General features: G+C 48.0%; 2 protein-coding genes across 9 annotated transcripts in view; both read right to left on the bottom strand.

Moving 5' to 3' along the window:
• Window positions 1–4919, bottom strand: part of ect2l (epithelial cell transforming 2 like) — a 224429-nt gene extending 219510 nt beyond the window's left edge. For all 3 annotated transcript variants that reach the window (XR_011948646.1, XR_011948647.1, XM_072513615.1), the window contains exon 1: window positions 4874–4919. The gene's annotated coding sequence lies outside the window, so the exon portion shown is untranslated. The remainder of the gene's footprint in view (window positions 1–4873) is intronic.
• Window positions 4920–5876: 957 nt separating this feature from the next.
• ccdc28a (coiled-coil domain containing 28A) overlaps window positions 5877–19345 on the bottom strand; it is a 61258-nt gene continuing 47789 nt past the window's right edge. For 3 of the 6 annotated variants that reach the window (XM_072513583.1, XM_072513559.1, XM_072513575.1), the window contains exons 5-6: window positions 16175–16288; window positions 5877–8311 (exon numbers count right to left, since the gene is read on the bottom strand). In XM_072513583.1, coding sequence (XP_072369684.1) covers window positions 16205–16288 — 84 coding nt within the window. In that variant the 3' untranslated portion in view covers window positions 5877–8311; window positions 16175–16204. Of the gene's footprint in view, window positions 8312–13932; window positions 14049–16174; window positions 16289–16931; window positions 19187–19345 lie in introns of those variants that run through there. The other 3 variants (XM_072513592.1, XM_072513602.1, XR_011948645.1) reach the window with 2 other exon arrangements.

The following is a 19345-nucleotide window of genomic DNA, read 5'->3' as shown; positions in this document are numbered from 1 at the left end:
GATTTGAACCCACGGCCCCCAGAACGTTAGCTTGGGCCTCTGGATTACTAATCCAGAGTCACAACCCCTGGGCCACCACCTCCCAGGAAACCATTAGCACAGGGACAATTTCAATGTCAAAGTTTATTTTGTTTTGTGAGTTTTCTCTTGGATCCAAGGCAACTTCTCACAAATAATAATAATAATCAATATTAGTGTCACAAGTAGGCTTACATTAACACTGCAATGACGTTACTGTGAAAAGCCCCCAGTGGCCACATTCCGGCACCTGTTCGGGTACACGGGGAGAATTCAGAATGTCCAATTCACCTAACAGCACGTCTTTCGGGGCTTGTGGGAGGAAACCGGAGCACCCGGAGGAAACCCACGCAGACACGGGGAGGACGTGCAGACTCCACACAGGCAGTGACCCAAGCCGGGAATCGAACCTGGGACCCTGGTGCTGTAAACAACAGTGCTAACCACTGTGCTACCGTGCCACCATGTCAGTGGGTGCCAACTTGTTGTGCCACCACGGGATGTCACCATCAAGTCCAACTTCGCCATTCACTCATCTCAGTCCGAAATGATCAGCCCCCTTATCCCCGTGTTTTAGGCTCCCTGACCAGCGGAATCCCGGCCCTGGGTCACTGTCCGTGTGGAGTTTGCACATTCTCCCCCGTGTCTGCGTGGGTTTCGCCCCCACAACCCAAAGATGTGCAGGGTAGGTGGATTGGCCACGCTAAATTGCCCCTTAATTGGAAAAAAAAATAATTGGGTACTCTAAATTTATTTATAAAAAAATAATAAGCACACAAAATAAGGGCAGAAGGTGACCAAATAGCCCTCCAGTCTGCTCCACCATTCAATACGAGCCAAGCTGGTCTACTGCATCAACTCCATTTCCACACTCGCTTCCCGTATCTCTTACTTCCCTGACTGATCAAAAATCTGTCCATCCCACAGCTTTATGTGTTCAACAGTGGAGCATCCACAACCCTCTGGGGTAGGCAATTCCAAAGATTCAGAATCCTTAGATACATTAACGGTGTCCAAAAATCATCTTATCTTGACAAACGCATGGATAGGATGGGTATAGAGGGATACGGCCCAAGGAAGGGCTGAAGGTTTTGGCCAAGGTTGGCATCATGAACGGTACAGGCTTGGAGGGCCGAAGGGCCTGTTCCTGCGCTGTATTGTTCTTTGTTCTTTAAATAATTTCTCCTCATCCCAGTCCTAAATGATCGGCCCCCCTTATCCCGGTGTTTTAGACTCCCTGACCAGCGGAGGCTTTTTCTCAGCATCCGCCCTATCAAACCCCTTCAGAATCTCTGCTGTTTCAATGAGAACACCTCTTCAGTGGGTCAGCCGTCAGGAGCAACGCTTGTGCCTGAATCTACTTATAGAATGGTTACAGCACAGAAGCAGGCCATTCAGCCCATTGTGTCCATGCTGGCCTCCTGCATGGACTACTCACCTAACCCCACCCTCCCTGCCTTTACCCTGCAGCTCTGGCTTTTATTTCTCTTCAGATAATTGTCCAATTCCACTTTGAAAGCCACAATTGAATCTGTCTCCACCGCACTCTCAGACAGTACATTTCAGATCCTAACCACTCACTGTGAATCTGCCTCCACCACACTCACAGACAGTGCATTCCAGATCCTAACCACTCGCTGTGTGAATCTGCCTCCACCACACTCTCAGACAGTGCATTCCAGATCCTAACCACTCGCTGTGTGAATCTGCCTCCACCACACTCTCAGACAGTACATTCCAGATCCTAACCACTCAATGTGTGAATCTGCCTCCACCACACTCTGACAGTACATTCTAGATCCTAACCACTCGCTGTGTGAATCTGTCTCCACCACACTCTCAGACAGTACATTCCAGATCCTAACCACTCAATGTGTGAATCTGCCTCCACCACACTCTGACAGTACATTCTAGATCCTAACCACTCGCTGTGTGAATCTGTCTCCACCACACTCTCAGACAGTACATTCCAGATCCTAACCACTCGCTGTGTGAATCTGCCTCCACCACACTCTCAGACATTGCATTCCAGATCCTAACCACTCGCTGTGTGAATCTGTCTCCACCACACCCTCAGACAGTACATTCCAGATCCTAACCACTCGCTGTGTGAATCTGCCTCCACCACACTCACAGACAGTACATTCCAGATCCTAACCACTCGCTGTGTGAATCTGTCTCCAACACACTCTCAGTGCATTCCAGATCCTAACCACTCGCTGTGTGAATCTGTCTCCACCGCACTCTCAGACAGTGCATTCCAGATCCTAACCACTCGCTGTGTGAATCTGCCTCCACCACACTCTCAGACAGAACATTCCAGATCCTAACGACTCGCTGTGTGAATCTGTCTCCACCACACTCTCAGTGCATTCCAGATCCTAACCACTCGCTGTGTGAATCTGTCTCCACCACACTCTCAGACAGTACATTCCAGATCCGAACCACTCGCTGTGTGAACCTGTCTCCACCACACTCTCAGACAGTACATTCCAGATCCTAACCACTCGCTGTGTGAATCTGTCTCCACCACACTCTCAGACAGTACATTCCAGATCCTAACCACTTGCTGTGTGAATCTGTCTCCACCACACTCTCAGACAGTGCATTCCAGATCCTAACCACTTGCTGTGTGAATCTGCCTCCACCACACTCTCAGACAGTGCATTCCAGATCCTAACCACTTGCTGTGTGAATCTGTCTCCACCACACTCTCAGACAGTGCATTCCAGATCCTAACCACTTGCTGTGTGAATCTGCCTCCACCACACTCTCAGACAGTGCATTCCAGATCCTAACCACTCGCTGTGTGAATCTGCCTCCATCACACACTCAGACAGTGCATTCCAGATCCTAACCACTCGCTGTGTGAATCTCTCTCCACCACACTCTCAGACATTGCATTCCAGATCCTAACCACTCGCTGTGTGAATCTGTCTCCACCACACCCTCAGACAGTACATTCCAGATCCTAACCACTCGCTGTGTGAATCTGCCTCCACCACACTCACAGACAGTACATTCCAGATCCTAACCACTCGCTGTGTGAATCTGTCTCCAACACACTCTCAGTGCATTCCAGATCCTAACCACTCGCTGTGTGAATCTCTCTCCACCACACTCTCAGACAGTGCATTCCAGATGCTAACCACTCGCTGTGTGAATCTGTCTCCACCGCACTCTCAGATAGTGCATTCCAGATCCTAACCACTCGCTGTGTGAATCTGCCTCCACCACACTCTCAGACAGAACATTCCAGATCCTAACGACTCGCTGTGTGAATCTGTCTCCACCACACTCTCAGTGCATTCCAGATCCTAACCACTCGCTGTGTGAATCTGTCTCCACCACACTCTCAGACAGTACATTCCAGATCCGAACCACTCGCTGTGTGAACCTGTCTCCACCACACTCTCAGACAGTACATTCCAGATCCTAACCACTCGCTGTGTGAATCTGTCTCCTCTGCACTCACAGACAGTACATTCCAGATCCTAAACACTTGCTGTGTGACCCTGTCTCCACCACACTCTCAGACAGTGCATTCCAGATCCTAACCACTCGCTGTGTGAATCTGCCTCCACCACACTCTCAGACAGTGCATTCCAGATCCTAACCACTCGCTGTGTGAATCTGCCTCCACCACACTCTCAGACAGTACAATCCAGATCCTAACCACTCGCTGTGTGAATCTACCTCCACCACACTCTCAGACAGTACATTCCAGATCCTAACCACTCGCTGTGTCAATCTGCCTCCACCACACTCTCAGACAGTACATTCCAGATCCTAACCACTCGCTGTGTCAATCTGCCTCCACCACACTCTCAGACAGTGCATTCCAGATCCTAAACACTCACAGTGTGAAATAGATTTTCCTCGTTTTGAAATTGGTTCTTTAGCCAAAGACCTTAAATCCTCTGGTTCTCGACTCTTCTGCCAATGGGGACAGTTTTTCCCTATCTATTCTGTCCAGACCCCTCAGGCTTTTCAATACCTCTATCAATTCTCCGCTCAACCATCTCTTCTCCAAGATCCGGCCTCGCCAATCTATCAAAGCAACTGTGGCGCCTCAGCCCTGGAACTATCCTTGTAAACATTTCCTGCACTCTCTCTAATGTCTTCAAATTCTTCCTTTTTAAAAAATAAATTTCGAGCACCCAATTATTTTCTTTCCAATTAAGGGCCAATTTAGTGAGGCCATTTCACTTAACCTGCACATCTTTGGGTTGTGGGAGTGAGGCCCACGCAGACATGGGGAGAATGTGCAAACTCCACACGGACACTGACCCAGGGCCGGGACTCGAACCCGGGTCCTCAGCGCCGTAGTCCCAGTGCTAACCACTGCCCCACTTCAAATCCTCCCTGAGGTGTGGTGCCCAGAACTGGATACAATACTCCAGCTGAGGCCAAACTATTGTCTTTTAATAAAGGTAGATTTAAAGCACAAAGTTTGAGGCAGAGGGCTGATGGCGCTAGCCTGTCGTATTAGGTGCGATTTGCACCTCCCTGTTTGAATAACCTACCTGCGAGGAAACACTCCCCCTTTGCCACGACATAGATTTAAATAAGAAAGAAAAAGATCCTTCTTATAACAATCGCCACAAATGAGAGGGAACTTAAATTTTCCGCTTGTTTCTGATTGAAGTTCACTCACAAATTCAAAAAGACCGAGGGCAATATCAGGAATTTGTTTTGTGAGTTCCCACTCACTCGAGCTCATGTTCTGGGCAATTTGCTCTGATTCACCTTGTTTAGCAAACCCACCAAGGAGCAGAAAGCTCGCCAAAGAAACTCGGCTCTTTTTGTTGATGGTTTGAAGCAGGGAACTGAGCCACAAACTTTGATTTCTTACCCTTTCTGCAGCTTCTTCTCCACTTTAAGTCCCGTGTGTGGGTGTGTGTTTATGTGTTCAGGTCACCAGGGCAACTCCAACACAAGCCCAATGCAGCAGGTGACTTTACAGGCAACCTCTGCCAGCCGACACTTTTGCCTCCCCGGGGTAATGCATCGCCTTCCCGAGGGCAACACATTCTCCACCAAATTCCAACTGGGGAGTTAGACATTGGCATTGGTTTGGTCTTGTTGCAATCCGGAGTGCGCTGTCTCAGACAGGGGCTGTGGAAGCGGGTCCAGTAGTGACATTCCCAAGAGATTTGGAGACATAATTGCAAAGGAAAGATTTGCAAAGTTGTACGGAATGTGTTGGATCAGTGGGACTAAGTGCACAGTTCATTCCGAGAGCCAAATGGCCGCCTTCTGCACAACAGGGTACGATTCTGATAAAGGCAAGTTAGTTCCCGGTAGGATACTCTTGTTCTCTCTACTCCTGATGGTGTTAATTCCTAGCTAGGCTCTGGTTCCTCAGCCATGAGGTATTATAGAATCATAGAATTTACAGTGCAGAAGGCCATTCAGCCCATCGAGTCTGCACTGGCCCTTGGAAAGAGCACCCTACTTAAGCCCACGCCTCCACCCTATTCACGTAACCCCACCTAACCTTTTTGGACACGGAGGGCAATTTAGCATGGCCAATCCACTTAACCTGCACATCTTTGGACTGTGGGAGGAAACCGGAGCACCCGGAGGAAACCCATGGAGACACGGGGAGAACGTGCAGACTCCGCACAGACAGTGTCCCAGAGCCGGGATCGAACCTGGGACCTCGGCGCCGTGAGGCAGTAGTGCAAACCCACTGCGCCACTATGCTGTCCCTGATAAACTCACAAATCTGATCCATATTTCCCCTTCAAGTATGTACCTAATTCTCTTTTGAACGGTGGTGAGGAATCTGCTTCCACTATGTTATCAGCCAGTGCAAAACAGAGAAAAAATAAAGGGAGAGTAAATAAAATAAATTAAAACTTTAAATTTCATTTTTATTTAAAATTAGCAAACAGCCACAATTTCCGGTGAAATTAGCATCTTTATTGCAACAGGATCTTTCGATCGGAATCCCAATCTTCTCATCCCAATCCGATTCACTCCATGTAATATCAAGAAATGGCTGAAGGCACTGGATACGGCAAAGGCTATGGGCCCTGTCGACATTCCGGCAATAATACAGAGGCTTGCATTCCAGAACTTGCCGCACCCCTCACCCAGCTGTTCCAGTACATCTAAAACACTGGCATTTACCCGGCAATGTGGAAAATTGACCAGGTATTCCCTGTACACAAGAAACAGGACAAATCCAACACGGCCAATTACCGGCCCATCACTCTTCACTTTACTGATGATCGAGAGTAAAGTGTGGAAGGAGTGATCGACAGGGCTATCGAGTGGCACTTACTTTGTTATAACCTGCTCAGACACTCAGTTTGGGTTTCGCCAGGATCACTCAGCTCCGGACCTCATTACACCCTTGGTTCAAACATAGACAAAAGAGCTGAATGCCAGAGGTGAGGTGAGAGTGGCTGCCCTTGATATCAAAGCAACATTTGATTGAATATGGCATCAAGGAGCCGTAGCTAAGCTGGATTCAATGGGAATCAGGGGGAAAACACTCTGATGGTTGGAGTCATACCTGGCACAAAGGAAGATCGTTGCTTTGGTTGGAGATCAATCATCTCAACTCCAGGACATCACTGCAGGAGTTCCTCAGGGTAGTGTTCTAGGCCCGTACATCTTTAGCTGCTTCATCAGTGACCTTCCTCCCAACTTAAGGTCAGAAGTGGGGATGCTCACAGATGTTACACAATGTTCAGCACCATTCGCCACTCCTCAGATAATGAAGCAGTCTATGTCCAAATGCAGCAAGACCTGGACAATATCCAGGCTTGGGCTGACAAGTAACATTCGTGCCACACAAGTGCCAGGCAATGATCATTTCCAACAGGAAAGGATTTAACCATCGCCCTTGACATTCATTGGCAACACCATTGTGGAATCCACAACTATCAATATCCTGGGGGTTACCATTGATCAGAAACTGAACTGGACTAGCTATATAAATACTGTGGCTACAAGAGCAGGTCAAAGGCTAGGAATCCTACGGCAAGTAACTCAACTCCTGACTCCCCAGAGCCTACCTACCATCTACAAAACACAATTCAGGGCTGTAATGGAATACTCTCCACTTGCCTGGATGAGTGCAGCTCCAACAACCCTCAAGAAGCTCGACCCCATCCAGGATAAAGCAGCCCGCTCGACTGCTCCCCCTTCTACAAACATTCAATCCCCCCACCACCGACGAACAATGGCAGCAGTGTGTACCATCTACAAGATGCACTGCAGGAACTCGCCCAGGTTCCTTAGGCAGCACCTTCCAAACCCACGGCCATTACCATCTAGAAGGACAAGAGCAGCAGATACCTGGGAGCCCCACCACTTGGAGGTTCCCCTCCAGGTCACTCACCATCCTGACTTGGAAATATATTGCCGTTCCTTCACTGTCACTGGGTCAAAATCCTGGAACTCCCTCCCCAAGAGCAGTGGGTGTACCTACATCTCAGGGACTGCACCACCAAAGACCACGAGGGATGGGCGATAAATGCTGGTCCAGCCAGCAAAGCCCACATCCTGTAAATTCTTTTTTTGATAAGTCCCAATCCCATTCCTTCTATCGCCCTCGTATCATCCCAAATCCCCTTCCATCATTGCATCCCACGTCCATCCATCCATGCACCCACTCCCCAGCCAATACGGAACATAAATAAACGGCACAGCATTATTATAGATTGTCTTTCAAATGACTTATTAATTTTAGCCCCAATAGTGCCCCAGTGGATTATAAAAAGTCCCATGGTGCTGCTTAGGGAGGTTTTTTGAGATTCCTGTAACACCCCACAACTTAAACCAACACCCACTCACGGCTGTCTGAGACATCTTGATGTGTTCAAATTGGCCGGCAAATATTCCTACATAACAGTGAAGCTACTTCATAGCAGCTCACGGCACGTGAAGAAGTTTAATTATTCGAATATTCGCATGTGTTGGAGAAACATGGTGTGCAGGCTTTGCAGGTTCAAAATAGCAGAAAATGATCACAAATGATGAGCCGTTAGACAAGTGTCTTCATTGCTGGAGTCTTACAGGGATCTGTTCCATGGCCTCCAACACTCTCACTATTTACAAATTAGAAGCGACACAGCGAACCAATGGCCCATTCAGCCAAACTGTGATTACATGAGTCGATTTCGGCAGAACAGCTGGTGAGTCAGTTTCAGTGGGAGCAGTGCGGAAGTGGCTGCTGGGAGGTAAGTCTGTCCTTTAAAAGCACTTGTCTTTGCAGGGGCAGGCCAGTCGATTTCGGCGGGAGTGGAGCTGGCTGGTTAGTCAATTTCAGCAGGAGCTGAGAATTTAAAAAAAAAAAATTAGTGTTTTAGGCGGGAACAGGAAGTCGACCCGCGGACGTCTGGGAAGACCCTCACCAATAAATTCTGGTGGAGAGGAAACCCGAGACACTACACGTGTAGTGTCTCCCACCCGCCCTCCTCCTCTAACCTAATAATAAAACCCGAGACACTACACGTGTAGTGTCTCCCACCCGCCCTCCTCCTCTAACCTAATAATAAAACCCATTGGTCTGAGGTAAGTACCATATTTTATTATATTATTATTATTTTTTATAAAAAATTTAATTTAGTTGTTAGCCAGATCTTGGTAGAAAGTTAGAGGAATGGAAGGGAAGGGAGTGCAATGTTCCTCCTGCAGGATGTTTGAGATGAGGGATGCAGTTAGTGTCCCTGCTGATTTTACCTGCAGGAAGTGCTGCCATCTCCAGCTCCTCCAAGACCGAGTTAGGGAACTGGAGCTGGAGTTGGAAGAACTTCGGATCATTCGGGAGGCAGAAGGGGTCATAGATAGCAGCTTCAGGGAATTAGTTACACCAAAGATTGGAGATAGGTGGGTAACTGTAAGAGGGACTGGGAAAAAGCAGTCAGTGCAGGGATCCCCTGCGGTCGTTCCCCTGAGAAACAAGTATACCGCTTTGGATACTTGTGGGGGGGACGACTTACCAGGGGTAAGCCATGGGGTACGGGCCTCTGGCACGGAGTCTGTCCCTGTTGCTCAGAAGGGAAGGGGGGAGAAGAGCAGAGCATTAGTAATTGGGGACTCTATAGTCAGGGGCACAGATAGGAGATTTTGTGGGAGCGTGAGAGACTCACGTTTGGTATGTTGCCTCCCAGGTGCAAGGGTACGTGATGTCTCGGATCGTGTTTTCCGGGTCCTTAGGGGGGAGGGGGAGCAGCCCCAAGTCGTGGTCCACATTGGCACTAACGACATAGGTAGGAAAGGGGACAAGGATGTCAGGCAGGCTTTCAGGGAGCTAGGATGGAAGCTCAGAACTAGAACAAACAGAGTTGTTATCTCTGGGTTGTTGCCCGTGCCACGTGATAGTGAGATGAGGAATAGGGAGAGAGAGCATTTAAACACGTGGCTACAGGGATGGTGCAGGCGGGAGGGATTCAGATTTCTGGATAACTGGGGCTCTTTCTGGGGAAGGTGGGACCTCTACAGACAGGATGGTCTACATCTGAACCTGAGGGGCACAAATATCCTGGGGGGGAGATTTGTTAGTGCTCTTTGGGGGGGGGGGTTTAAACTAATGCAGCAGGGGCATGGGAACCTGGATTGTAGTTTTAGGGTAAGGGAGAATGAGAGTATAGAGGTCAGGAGCACAGATTTTACATCGCAGGAGGGTGCCAGTGTTCAGGTAGGTGGTTTGAAGTGTGTCTACTTCAATGCCAGGAGTATACGAAACAAGGTAGGGGAACTGGCAGCATGGGTTGGTACCTGGGACTTCGATGTTGTGGCCATTTCGGAGACATGGATAGAGCAGGGACAGGAATGGATGTTGCAGGTTCCGGGGTTTAGGTGTTTTAGTAAGCTCAGAGAAGGAGGCAAAAGAGGGGGAGGTGTGGCGCTGCTAGTCAAGAGCAGTATTACGGTGGCGGAGAGGATGCTAGATGGGTACTCTTCTTCCGAGGTAGTATGGGCTGAAGTTAGAAACAGGAAAGGAGAGGTCACCCTGTTGGGAGTTTTTTATAGGCCTCCTAATAGTTCTAGGGATGTAGAGGAAAGGATGGCGAAGATGATTCTGGATAAGAGCGAAAGTAACAGGGTAGTTATTATGGGAGACTTTAACTTTCCAAATATTGACTGGAAAAGATATAGTTCGAGTACAATAGATGGGTCGTTTTTTGTACAGTGTGTGCAGGAGGGTTTCCTGAAACAATATGTTGACAGGCCAACAAGAGGCGAGGCCACGTTGGATTTGGTTTTGGGTAATGAACCAGGCCAGGTGTTGGATTTGGAGGTAGGAGAGCACTTTGGGGACAGTGACCACAATTCGGTGACGTTTACGTTAATGATGGAAAGGGATAAGTATACACCGCAGGGCAAGAGTTATAGCTGGGGGAAGGGCAATTATGATGCCATTAGACGAGACTTGGGGGGGATAAGGTGGAGAAGTAGGCTGCAAGTGTTGGGCACACTGGATAAGTGGGGCTTGTTCAAGGATCAGCTACTGCGTGTTCTTGATAAGTATGTACCGGTCAGGCAGGGAGGAAGGCGTCGAGCAAGGGAACCGTGGTTTACCAAGGAAGTGGAATCTCTTGTTAAGAGGAAGAAGGAGGCCTATGTGAAGATGAGGTGTGAAGTTTCAGTTGGGGCGATGGATAGTTACAAGGTAGCGAGGAAGGATCTAAAGAGAGAGCTAAGACGAGCAAGGAGGGGACATGAGAAGTATTTGGCAGGAAGGATCAAGGAAAACCCAAAAGCTTTCTATAGGTATGTCAGGAATAAGCGAATGACTAGGGAAAGAGTAGGACCAGTCAAGGACAGGGATGGGAAGTTGTGTGTAGAGTCTGAAGAGATAGGCAAGATACTAAATGAATATTTTTCGTCAGTATTCACTCAGGAAAAAGATAATGTTGTGGAGGAGAATGCTGAGCCCCAGGCTAATAGAATAGATGGCATTGAGGTACGAAGGGAAGAGGTGTTGGCAATTCTGGACAGGCTGAAAATAGATAAGTCCCCGGGACCTGATGGGATTTATCCTAGGATTCTCTGGGAGGCCAGGGAAGAGATTGCTGGACCTTTGGCTTTGATTTTTATGTCATCATTGGCTACAGGAATAGTGCCAGAGGACTGGAGGACAGCAAATGTGGTCCCTTTGTTCAAAAAGGGGAGCAGAGACAACCCCGGCAACTATAGACCGGTGAGCCTCACGTCTGTAGTGGGTAAAGTCTTGGAGGGGATTATAAGAGACAAGATTTATAATCATCTAGATAGGAATAATATGATCAGGGATAGTCAGCATGGCTTTGTGAAGGGTAGGTCATGCCTCACAAACCTTATTGAGTTCTTTGAGAAGGTGACTGAACAGGTAGATGAGGGTAGAGCAGTTGATGTGGTGTATATGGATTTCAGCAAAGCGTTTGATAAGGTTCCCCACGGTAGGCTATTGCAGAAAATACGGAGGCTGGGGATTGAGGGTGATTTAGAGATGTGGATCAGAAATTGGCTAGCTGAAAGAAGACAGAGGGTGGTGGTTGATGGGAAATGTTCAGAATGGAGTACAGTCACAAGTGGAGTACCACAAGGATCTGTTCTGGGGCCGTTGCTGTTTGTCATTTTTATCAATGACCTAGAGGAAGGCGCAGAAGGGTGGGTGAGTAAATTTGCAGACGATACTAAAGTCGGTGGTGTTGTCGATAGTGTGGAAGGATGTAGCAGGTTACAGAGGGATATAGATAAGCTGCAGAGCTGGGCTGAGAGGTGGCAAATGGAATTTAATGTAGAGAAGTGTGAGGTGATTCACTTTGGAAGGAATAACAGGAATGCGGAATATTTGGCTAATGGTAAAGTTCTTGAAAGTGTGGATGAGCAGAGGGATCTAGGTGTCCATGTACATAGATCCCTGAAAGTTGCCACCCAGGTTGATAGGGTTGTGAAGAAGGCCTATGGAGTGTTGGCCTTTATTGGTAGAGGGATTGAGTTCCGGAGTCGGGAGGTCATGTTGCAGCTGTACAGAACTCTGGTACGGCCGCATTTGGAGTATTGCGTACAGTTCTGGTCACCGCATTATCGGAAGGACGTGGAGGCTTTGGAGCGGGTGCAGAGGAGATTTACCAGGATGTTGCCTGGTATGGAGGGAAAATCTTATGAGGAAAGGCTGATGGACTTGAGGTTGTTTTCGTTGGAGAGAAGAAGGTTAAGAGGAGACTTAATAGAGGCATACAAAATGATCAGGGGGTTGGATAGGGTGGACAGTGAGAGCCTTCTCCCGCGGATGGAAATGGCTGGCACGAGGGGACATAACTTTAAACTGAGGGGTAATAGATATAGGACAGAGGTCAGAGGTAGGTTCTTTACGCAAAGAGTAGTGAGGCCATGGAATGCCCTACCTGCTACAGTAGTGAACTCGCCAACATTGAAGGCATTTAAAAGTTTATTGGATAAACATATGGATGATAATGGCATAGTGTAGGTTAGATGGCTTTTGTTTCGGTGCAACATCGTGGGTCGAAGGGCCTGTACTGCGCTGTATTGTTCTATGTTCTATGAGCCTCCTCTTCATCTAACCCAATCAGGAAAACCCATTGCCCCTTGTATATCTAGCTTCCCTTTCCTGTTCACTCCCAACGAGCGAGGTCCATATTCGCACCACTTGGTAAATAATTTTCCCCTGAATTCCCAAGGTCCAGAGGGGGCTGGACATGGTGGATATGGAAAGTGCTTCCTCTTGTCGGAGAATCTAGAACTTGGGGCTACTATTTTAAAATAAGGGGCTGCCCGTTTAAGACCCAGGTGAGGAAATGTTTTTCCTCTCAGAGGGCTGTGAGGCTTTGGAATTCTCTTCCCTCAAAAAGGTGGTTGAGGTAGAGTCTTTGAATGTCTTCAAAGGCAGAAGTGGACAGATTCTTGATTAGCAAAGGGGTGAAAGGTTGTTGGGGTAGGCAGCAATGTGCAGTTGTATTTACAATGAGATCAGCCATGGTCTTATTGAATGGTGGAGCAGGCTCAAGATGCCAAGTGGGCGACTCCTGCTCCTGATTCATATGAATTTACTGGATTTATTCCTGACCCCTAAATTTGGACTACTACACAAGTGAAATTATTGCACTCCATAAGACACAGGAACAGAATTAGGCCACTCGGCCCATAGAGTCTGCTCTGCCATTCAATCATGGCTGAAATGTTTCTCCCCCATTCTCCTGCCTTCTCCCCATAACCCCTGATCCCCTTATTAATCAAGAACCTATCTATCTCTCTCTGAAAGACACTGTGATTTGGCCTCCACAACCTTCTGCGGCAAAGAGTTCCACAGATTCACCACCCACTGGCTGAAGAAATTCCTCTTCATCTCGGTTTTAAAGGATCGTCCCTTTTGTCGGAGATTGTGCCCTCTGGTTCTAGTTTTTCCTACAAGTGGAAACATCCTCTTCATGTCCACTCTATCCAGGCAGCACTGCTGCCTCACAGCGCCAGTGTCTGCGTGGAGCACTTCCAGATGCTCCGGTTTCCTCCCACAGTACTAAGATGTACAGTTTAGGTGGGTTGGCTATGCCAAATTGCTCCTTAGTGTCCAGGGATGTGCAGGTTAGGTAACAGGGCATAGGGCTGGGTGGGCAGGGGACTGGGCCTCGGTAGGGTGCAGACTCGACGGGCTGAATGACCTCCTTCAGCACTGTAGGGATTCTATGAATTAGGTCTCCTCTCAGATTCCTCCTTTCCAGAAAAGAGTCCAAGCTGTTTGATCTTTTCTGAATGGTACAAGCTCGCAGATCTTGTACTGATAAGACCCTTGCAAATCATTCGGCCTTCGGCAGCACCTCGATATCCTTTTTTCAATGTGGAAACCTAAACTGGGCACAGCACTCCCAAAATGTTACAAGTCTTGTAATACTGCTGGAAAACTTGGGGGCTATCGATGAGCCGACAGAAACTTCAGAGGATAGGTTTTACCTTCAGTGGAAGCAGGCTCGGTATAAGCAATCTCTTCCCCTGTAAGTCGTTTCCCCATCCCAAACATCCTTCTGGTGAATCTATGCTGCAAGTTGTCAGTGATTTAAAATTCCTTTCTGTAATCAAATATGCAAAACTGCTTATTTGCAATGCGAAACTGACGATACCCTCCTTTCTACGCTCTTCTATTTATAAAACACAAAATACCCTTTGCCCTTTTGTTTTACTTTAGTTGCCAGTTCACTCACTTCTGGAGGATTAGATATTTAAAAGGGGAAAATTTGCAGAGCTATGGGTAAATAATAATGATCTTTATTATTGTCGCAAGTAGGGTTCCATTCACACTGCAATGAAGTTACTGTGAAAAGCCCCTAGTCGCCACATTCCGGCGCCTGGTCGGGTACACTGAGGGAGAGTTCAGAACGTCCAAACTACCGAACAGCACATCTTTCGGGACTTGTGGTAGGAAACCGGAGCACCCGGAGGAAACCCACGCAGACACGGGGAGAACGTGCAGACTCCACACAGACAGTGACCCAAGCCGGGAATCGAACCTGGGACCCTGACACTGTGAAGCAACAGTATTTTTAAAAAAAAATTTAGAGTGCCCAATTCATTTTTTCCAATGAAGGGGCAATTTAGCGTGGCCAATCCACCTACCCTGCACATCTTTTGGGTTGTGGGGGCGAAACCCACGCAAACACGGGGAGAATGTGCAAACTCCACACGGACAGTGAACCAGAGCCGTGATCGAACCTGGGACCTCGGCGCCGTGAGGCAGCAGGGCTAACCCACTATGCCAGCATGCTGCCCTATGAAGCAACAGTATTAACCACTGTGCTACCGTGCTGCCCATTATAAATCAACCCTGCCGTCTGCACCGCAAACAAATGATAATGTCTCCCTTGGCGAGAGGCTCGGCCAGGATTCAAACCCGCGACCTCTCGCTTGTACCCGAGACGAGGGTCATACCCCTCCACCGACGACTCAGCACTTGTGCTAAAGCTTAAAGAACAATGCAGTGGGACTAATCAGATATCTCTTTTAGATAGCTGGCAGACACAATGAGCAGAATGATTTATGACCCTGGCAACCCCTCGAGTGCCTTTCTATTGAGTTTATACCTTCATTACGTCTTCGACCTCCCAAAAAGTGTTACCTGGCAAATATCCATTGCATATCTAATGTAGATTAACTTTGCTAAGTGTAATAAGTGTACTGTGATATCCACATATGCTTGTTACATTACTATCACCAATGAGTCATTATGACGGCGCTGCCGGAGTGGGCTCGGAGGGGGGGGGGGGCGCATTGGCTCCTCCAAACTTGTGGAATTATTATTGGGCAGCAAATATAGCCATGGTTAGGAAGAGGGGAGGGGTCAGCAACTTCTTGAGGTTGGAGGGGTCGGTGGAGGAATTTGAGCTGCCCAGCGGGAATGGGTTCCGGTATTTGCAGGTGAGGGATTTTATTAGGAAGCAGGTGCCGACCTTCCCCCACACCTGTCGCCCCAGGGGCTACAGGATAAGGTGGTGTCAAAAACAGGAGTAGATGAGGGCAGTGTCGGAAGTCCCAATAAGGATAGTGAAGCGTAAGTGGGAGGAAGAGCTGGGGTGGGAGTTGGAGGCTGGGTTGTGGGAGGAGGCTTTAAGGAAAGTCAATGTGTTGTCATGTACCAGGTTGAGCCTTATACAATTTAAGCTGGTCCACAGCTTAACTGTGGCCTAGATGAGCAGGTGTTTTTAAGGGGTGGAGGATAGGTAGGGGCGGTGCACAGGTGGGCCCGTGAATCATGTCCACATGTCCCCCTGGTAGCCCGGACACAGATCTTATTGGAATGGTGGGCTCGGAACCGCTGAAACCGGGTGTTTGAGTGAGTGACTTAGCAGAGTTCCTCAGGCTGGAGAAGATAAAGTTTGCCTTGAAGGGGTCTGTGGAGGGGCTTGCCCGGAGATGGCAGCCGTTCATCAACTTCTTCGAAAACATTTGAGATGTGGGGATGGGGGGGGGCGGGGGGGGGGGGGGGGGGCGGGGGGGGAGAAGAGAGAAGATATGTCACACCTCAATAAGATATATTTTCAAAGAAATATGACTAATGAGTCTGTCCCAACAATTGGATGATCGAATCAAACAGCATGTTCCTACTAGTAATAGGCAGAGTACGGACCATACTCAACCAGCCTAAAACCTCGCAAAACCCAAAACAAAATTAGATGAGAGTCTGTGATTGGGCAGCACTTACTGAACAATCCCAAGTGCGGCAATAGCGACACTAGCAACCAAAATAGTCGAGCTCATAACGGGGCTCATTTACACTTGCTAGAAGTGACATATATCCATGGAAGAGATCCATTCTCTGCAAAGAAAAGGAATATGTTCAAACCTTGTGCCTCTTTAGAAATTACCCAAGAGCTTGGAGAGCCTACAGTTCCCTGTTGCTTTCGCCATAGCAACACCTCAGCCAGAGTCAACTTATCAATCACCACCCTTTTCTCCTGTTGTATAAAGGGGCTGCGATTAGAAATTTGGCATTCTTGTGTTTGTGCTGATGAATGCAAGATGAAAAGCTTTAGCAGGGTTATTCATATTAGTCTCAAATTTCTCCAATTGTTGCTCTTGATAAGGCATTGGATACCATACAAGGACCAGAATATTATACCAGGTGGAAGAATAAATGCACTGCTCCATGACCCAAGTCAAAGTGTCTGCCACTTGAAAACTACAAAGCCTACCAAATTTAAACCTGCAAGGATCAGAGATAAGAGAAAATGTTGTAAATACAGAGTAGGACGTGCAGCATCCAGGTTGAGAAAAGACAAGACTATGAGGCTTTGGTTATATATTTTGCATGCCAGTGTTCCAGCAACTTTCTTGAGCATGACTAAGGGCATCATATAAGTTGTTGTTTGACCTACATGCTGCACCTGGTAACAACAAAGTGATGGTTTGGCCTCGTGAACTGGGTGGAGACACAGGAGCCAAAGATGAAACTCAAAAAGGAGAGTCAAACACATTTAATTTTAATGCTTCATTATGCAATAATCTGGTATGAGCCTACAGCATACAGACAGCGAGAATGCACAAGAATCAAACCAGTGTGAGCAGTGCTGCATGGGTCAGACCCCATTCCCTGCCTCGCCCAGCTAGTAGACTGGCAATCATTACCTCTCCTCGTCATGTCTAACTTGTGACGAGGGAGTAGCAAGCAACGTGCTTCACTTTGAAAAGTCAGGACCTTTCATTGGCCAGGCTGAACTCAAGACTGGCAGTGGTCAATCTGCCAGGTGACCTCCAGTCAGGATTGCTCGAGATTGGACAACTTCCCCAACTCAGAGGATCACCGGACAGAAAATTAAAATAAAACTGCTTCACACTGCACTTCCAAATAAAATAGGCGGCACATTTGAAAAATACTACACAAATCAGTGCACAAACACCACAAACACACTTTGTCTCTTGAACAGGCCAAGCAGGTGAGAGTCTTCCACAATTGCACTTGCATGAATTGTAAACACAGTAATGTGCAATAAAGCTTGGATTGCACTGTCACACCAACAGCATGTGCGCGCTGCTGGGCATGATTGGTCCCCAAGCTCAGTAAAGCATGGTGATGAATGGAGCGAGAGAAAAATCGAGACTTCTGCCCCAGCAAACCACTGGATTAATTCAGCCCGTTCTCTGGAAGGTGCCAATGAGCACCAGCGGGCCAGGAGGCAGGCCGCTCGTGGGGCTCACCCCTCTCCTGTACCCTTACACTTTCCGCAGGAGTCTCACACTTTCCGCAGGGGTCTCACAAACTCCCCTTTACGGGGATGAGCAGCAGGAGGAGGAAAGAAAAGCAGAGAGCGAGTCACCTTCTCTTCACTCCCATACAAAGTGCCCTCCAGCTTAGCAGCATGATCAAGGACAGTGTTAGAGAGACTTTGCCAGGAATTCCTTATTAACACAGAAGAGGCTAGCAGGTTAACATTTTAAAACAAGACAGTCCTTAAAAACAAAACTGTCCTTCCACTTGTTGGGAGCTTAATGATTTCAATCAGGGATCTCACGATTTTGATTTCTTTCCCATTTCCTCTAGAACCTTTTCACTATAACAGCAGTCATCTAAATAAATTGCACCGTCAGTTAAACCCATAATCAGTACATGGCAAAGTACCTGACAAAGAATAAGGATCTGTCGAGTCCGGTGGTGGCCTGACAACGAGTTTGGTTTCAGGTAATGGGATTTAAGAGAATCGTTCACCAATTGCTCAGAATGGTTTCTCCCTCCTTCCCTCCCCACGTGCCCTGCCCAGCCACCGCACGGGAAAGCTCACGGTGCCGTGTCGGAGCACCAATTCAACTGGGACACATTCTCCATGGCTGCAGCCGCAGTGAGCAAGGAGAAGCCAAGAGAGCCAGCGTTGGCCCTGCCACGCGGCTGGGCGGCTGCTCTACACGTGCAGGTCAGCAGGAGAAAAGCAGCCACACTTGGGAGGCCACAACTAGGTTGGGATGCGGTCTGTCAGGAGGTAAAATGGCAGTCCCCCAGTGGGCTCCCACCAGTAGATGCAGCGCTCTGTGGAATGGTTTAGACCACAGTGAGGGAAGAAAAATAGTTCAACAGCATCCTCCCAAAACAAGACCGCCTCAAACCAAGTGAAAATCCTCGCAGTTGACAATGGAAACCATTCCAGCCCAGTGCTACTTCATTTCCCGGTCACAAATGTACCCAGACTTTCTCCGGAAGCCCACCAGCATTGTCCATTAATGCTACTATCAGAGACCTGCTCGGTATTTCCCCGGAGGTGGAACACTTCCTCCCACACCAGCAGATTTCATCCAGCAACCACTCCAGAAAAAAAAAATCAAGGAGGAACATTGCCAAGTACACCAGACAGTTAAGCACAACAATCGGTTATTATACAACTGATTCATCCCATTCTTGCAAAACACACGAGTCTGAGAACAGTTGCTCTTCTGGGTGAAATGTTGAGAGGCGCAAAGACCAGCAAAGCAACAGCGGTAATAATCCATGGGAACTGCTCTGATCTTCACAAAAGTGGCTTCCAGAACCCCCAGTGAGAAGTATTAAGTGCAAAAGAGCAGATCCAGAGAACAATGTCCACAGTAAAGAGGCACCATGCTGCAATTTCCTCATCGACTGCTATTGTGCATCAGTATTTGCATGGTGTTCCGCATAGAATTCCCACCCATTCTTCAGGAGGTGGATGCTCTTGGGACATCTTGATTATCTGCCAGATTTAGCTTTTGACTGAAATAAATGGTGGGTTAAGGGTGAATATAACCAATAGTTCAATGTTTCACATTCCTTCCCCAGCTTGGACGTCTATATAGACATCTTCGCTTACCATTTGGTATCATGGCCCCTTCAATAAGAGGAGCCAATGAGACGAATGAGAGTAGGCCATTC

This window comes from Scyliorhinus torazame, chromosome 1 (assembly GCF_047496885.1).
Source record: "Scyliorhinus torazame isolate Kashiwa2021f chromosome 1, sScyTor2.1, whole genome shotgun sequence".
Taxonomy (NCBI): domain Eukaryota; kingdom Metazoa; phylum Chordata; class Chondrichthyes; order Carcharhiniformes; family Scyliorhinidae; genus Scyliorhinus; species Scyliorhinus torazame.
This window is presented reverse-complemented; position numbering and strand designations above follow the sequence as displayed.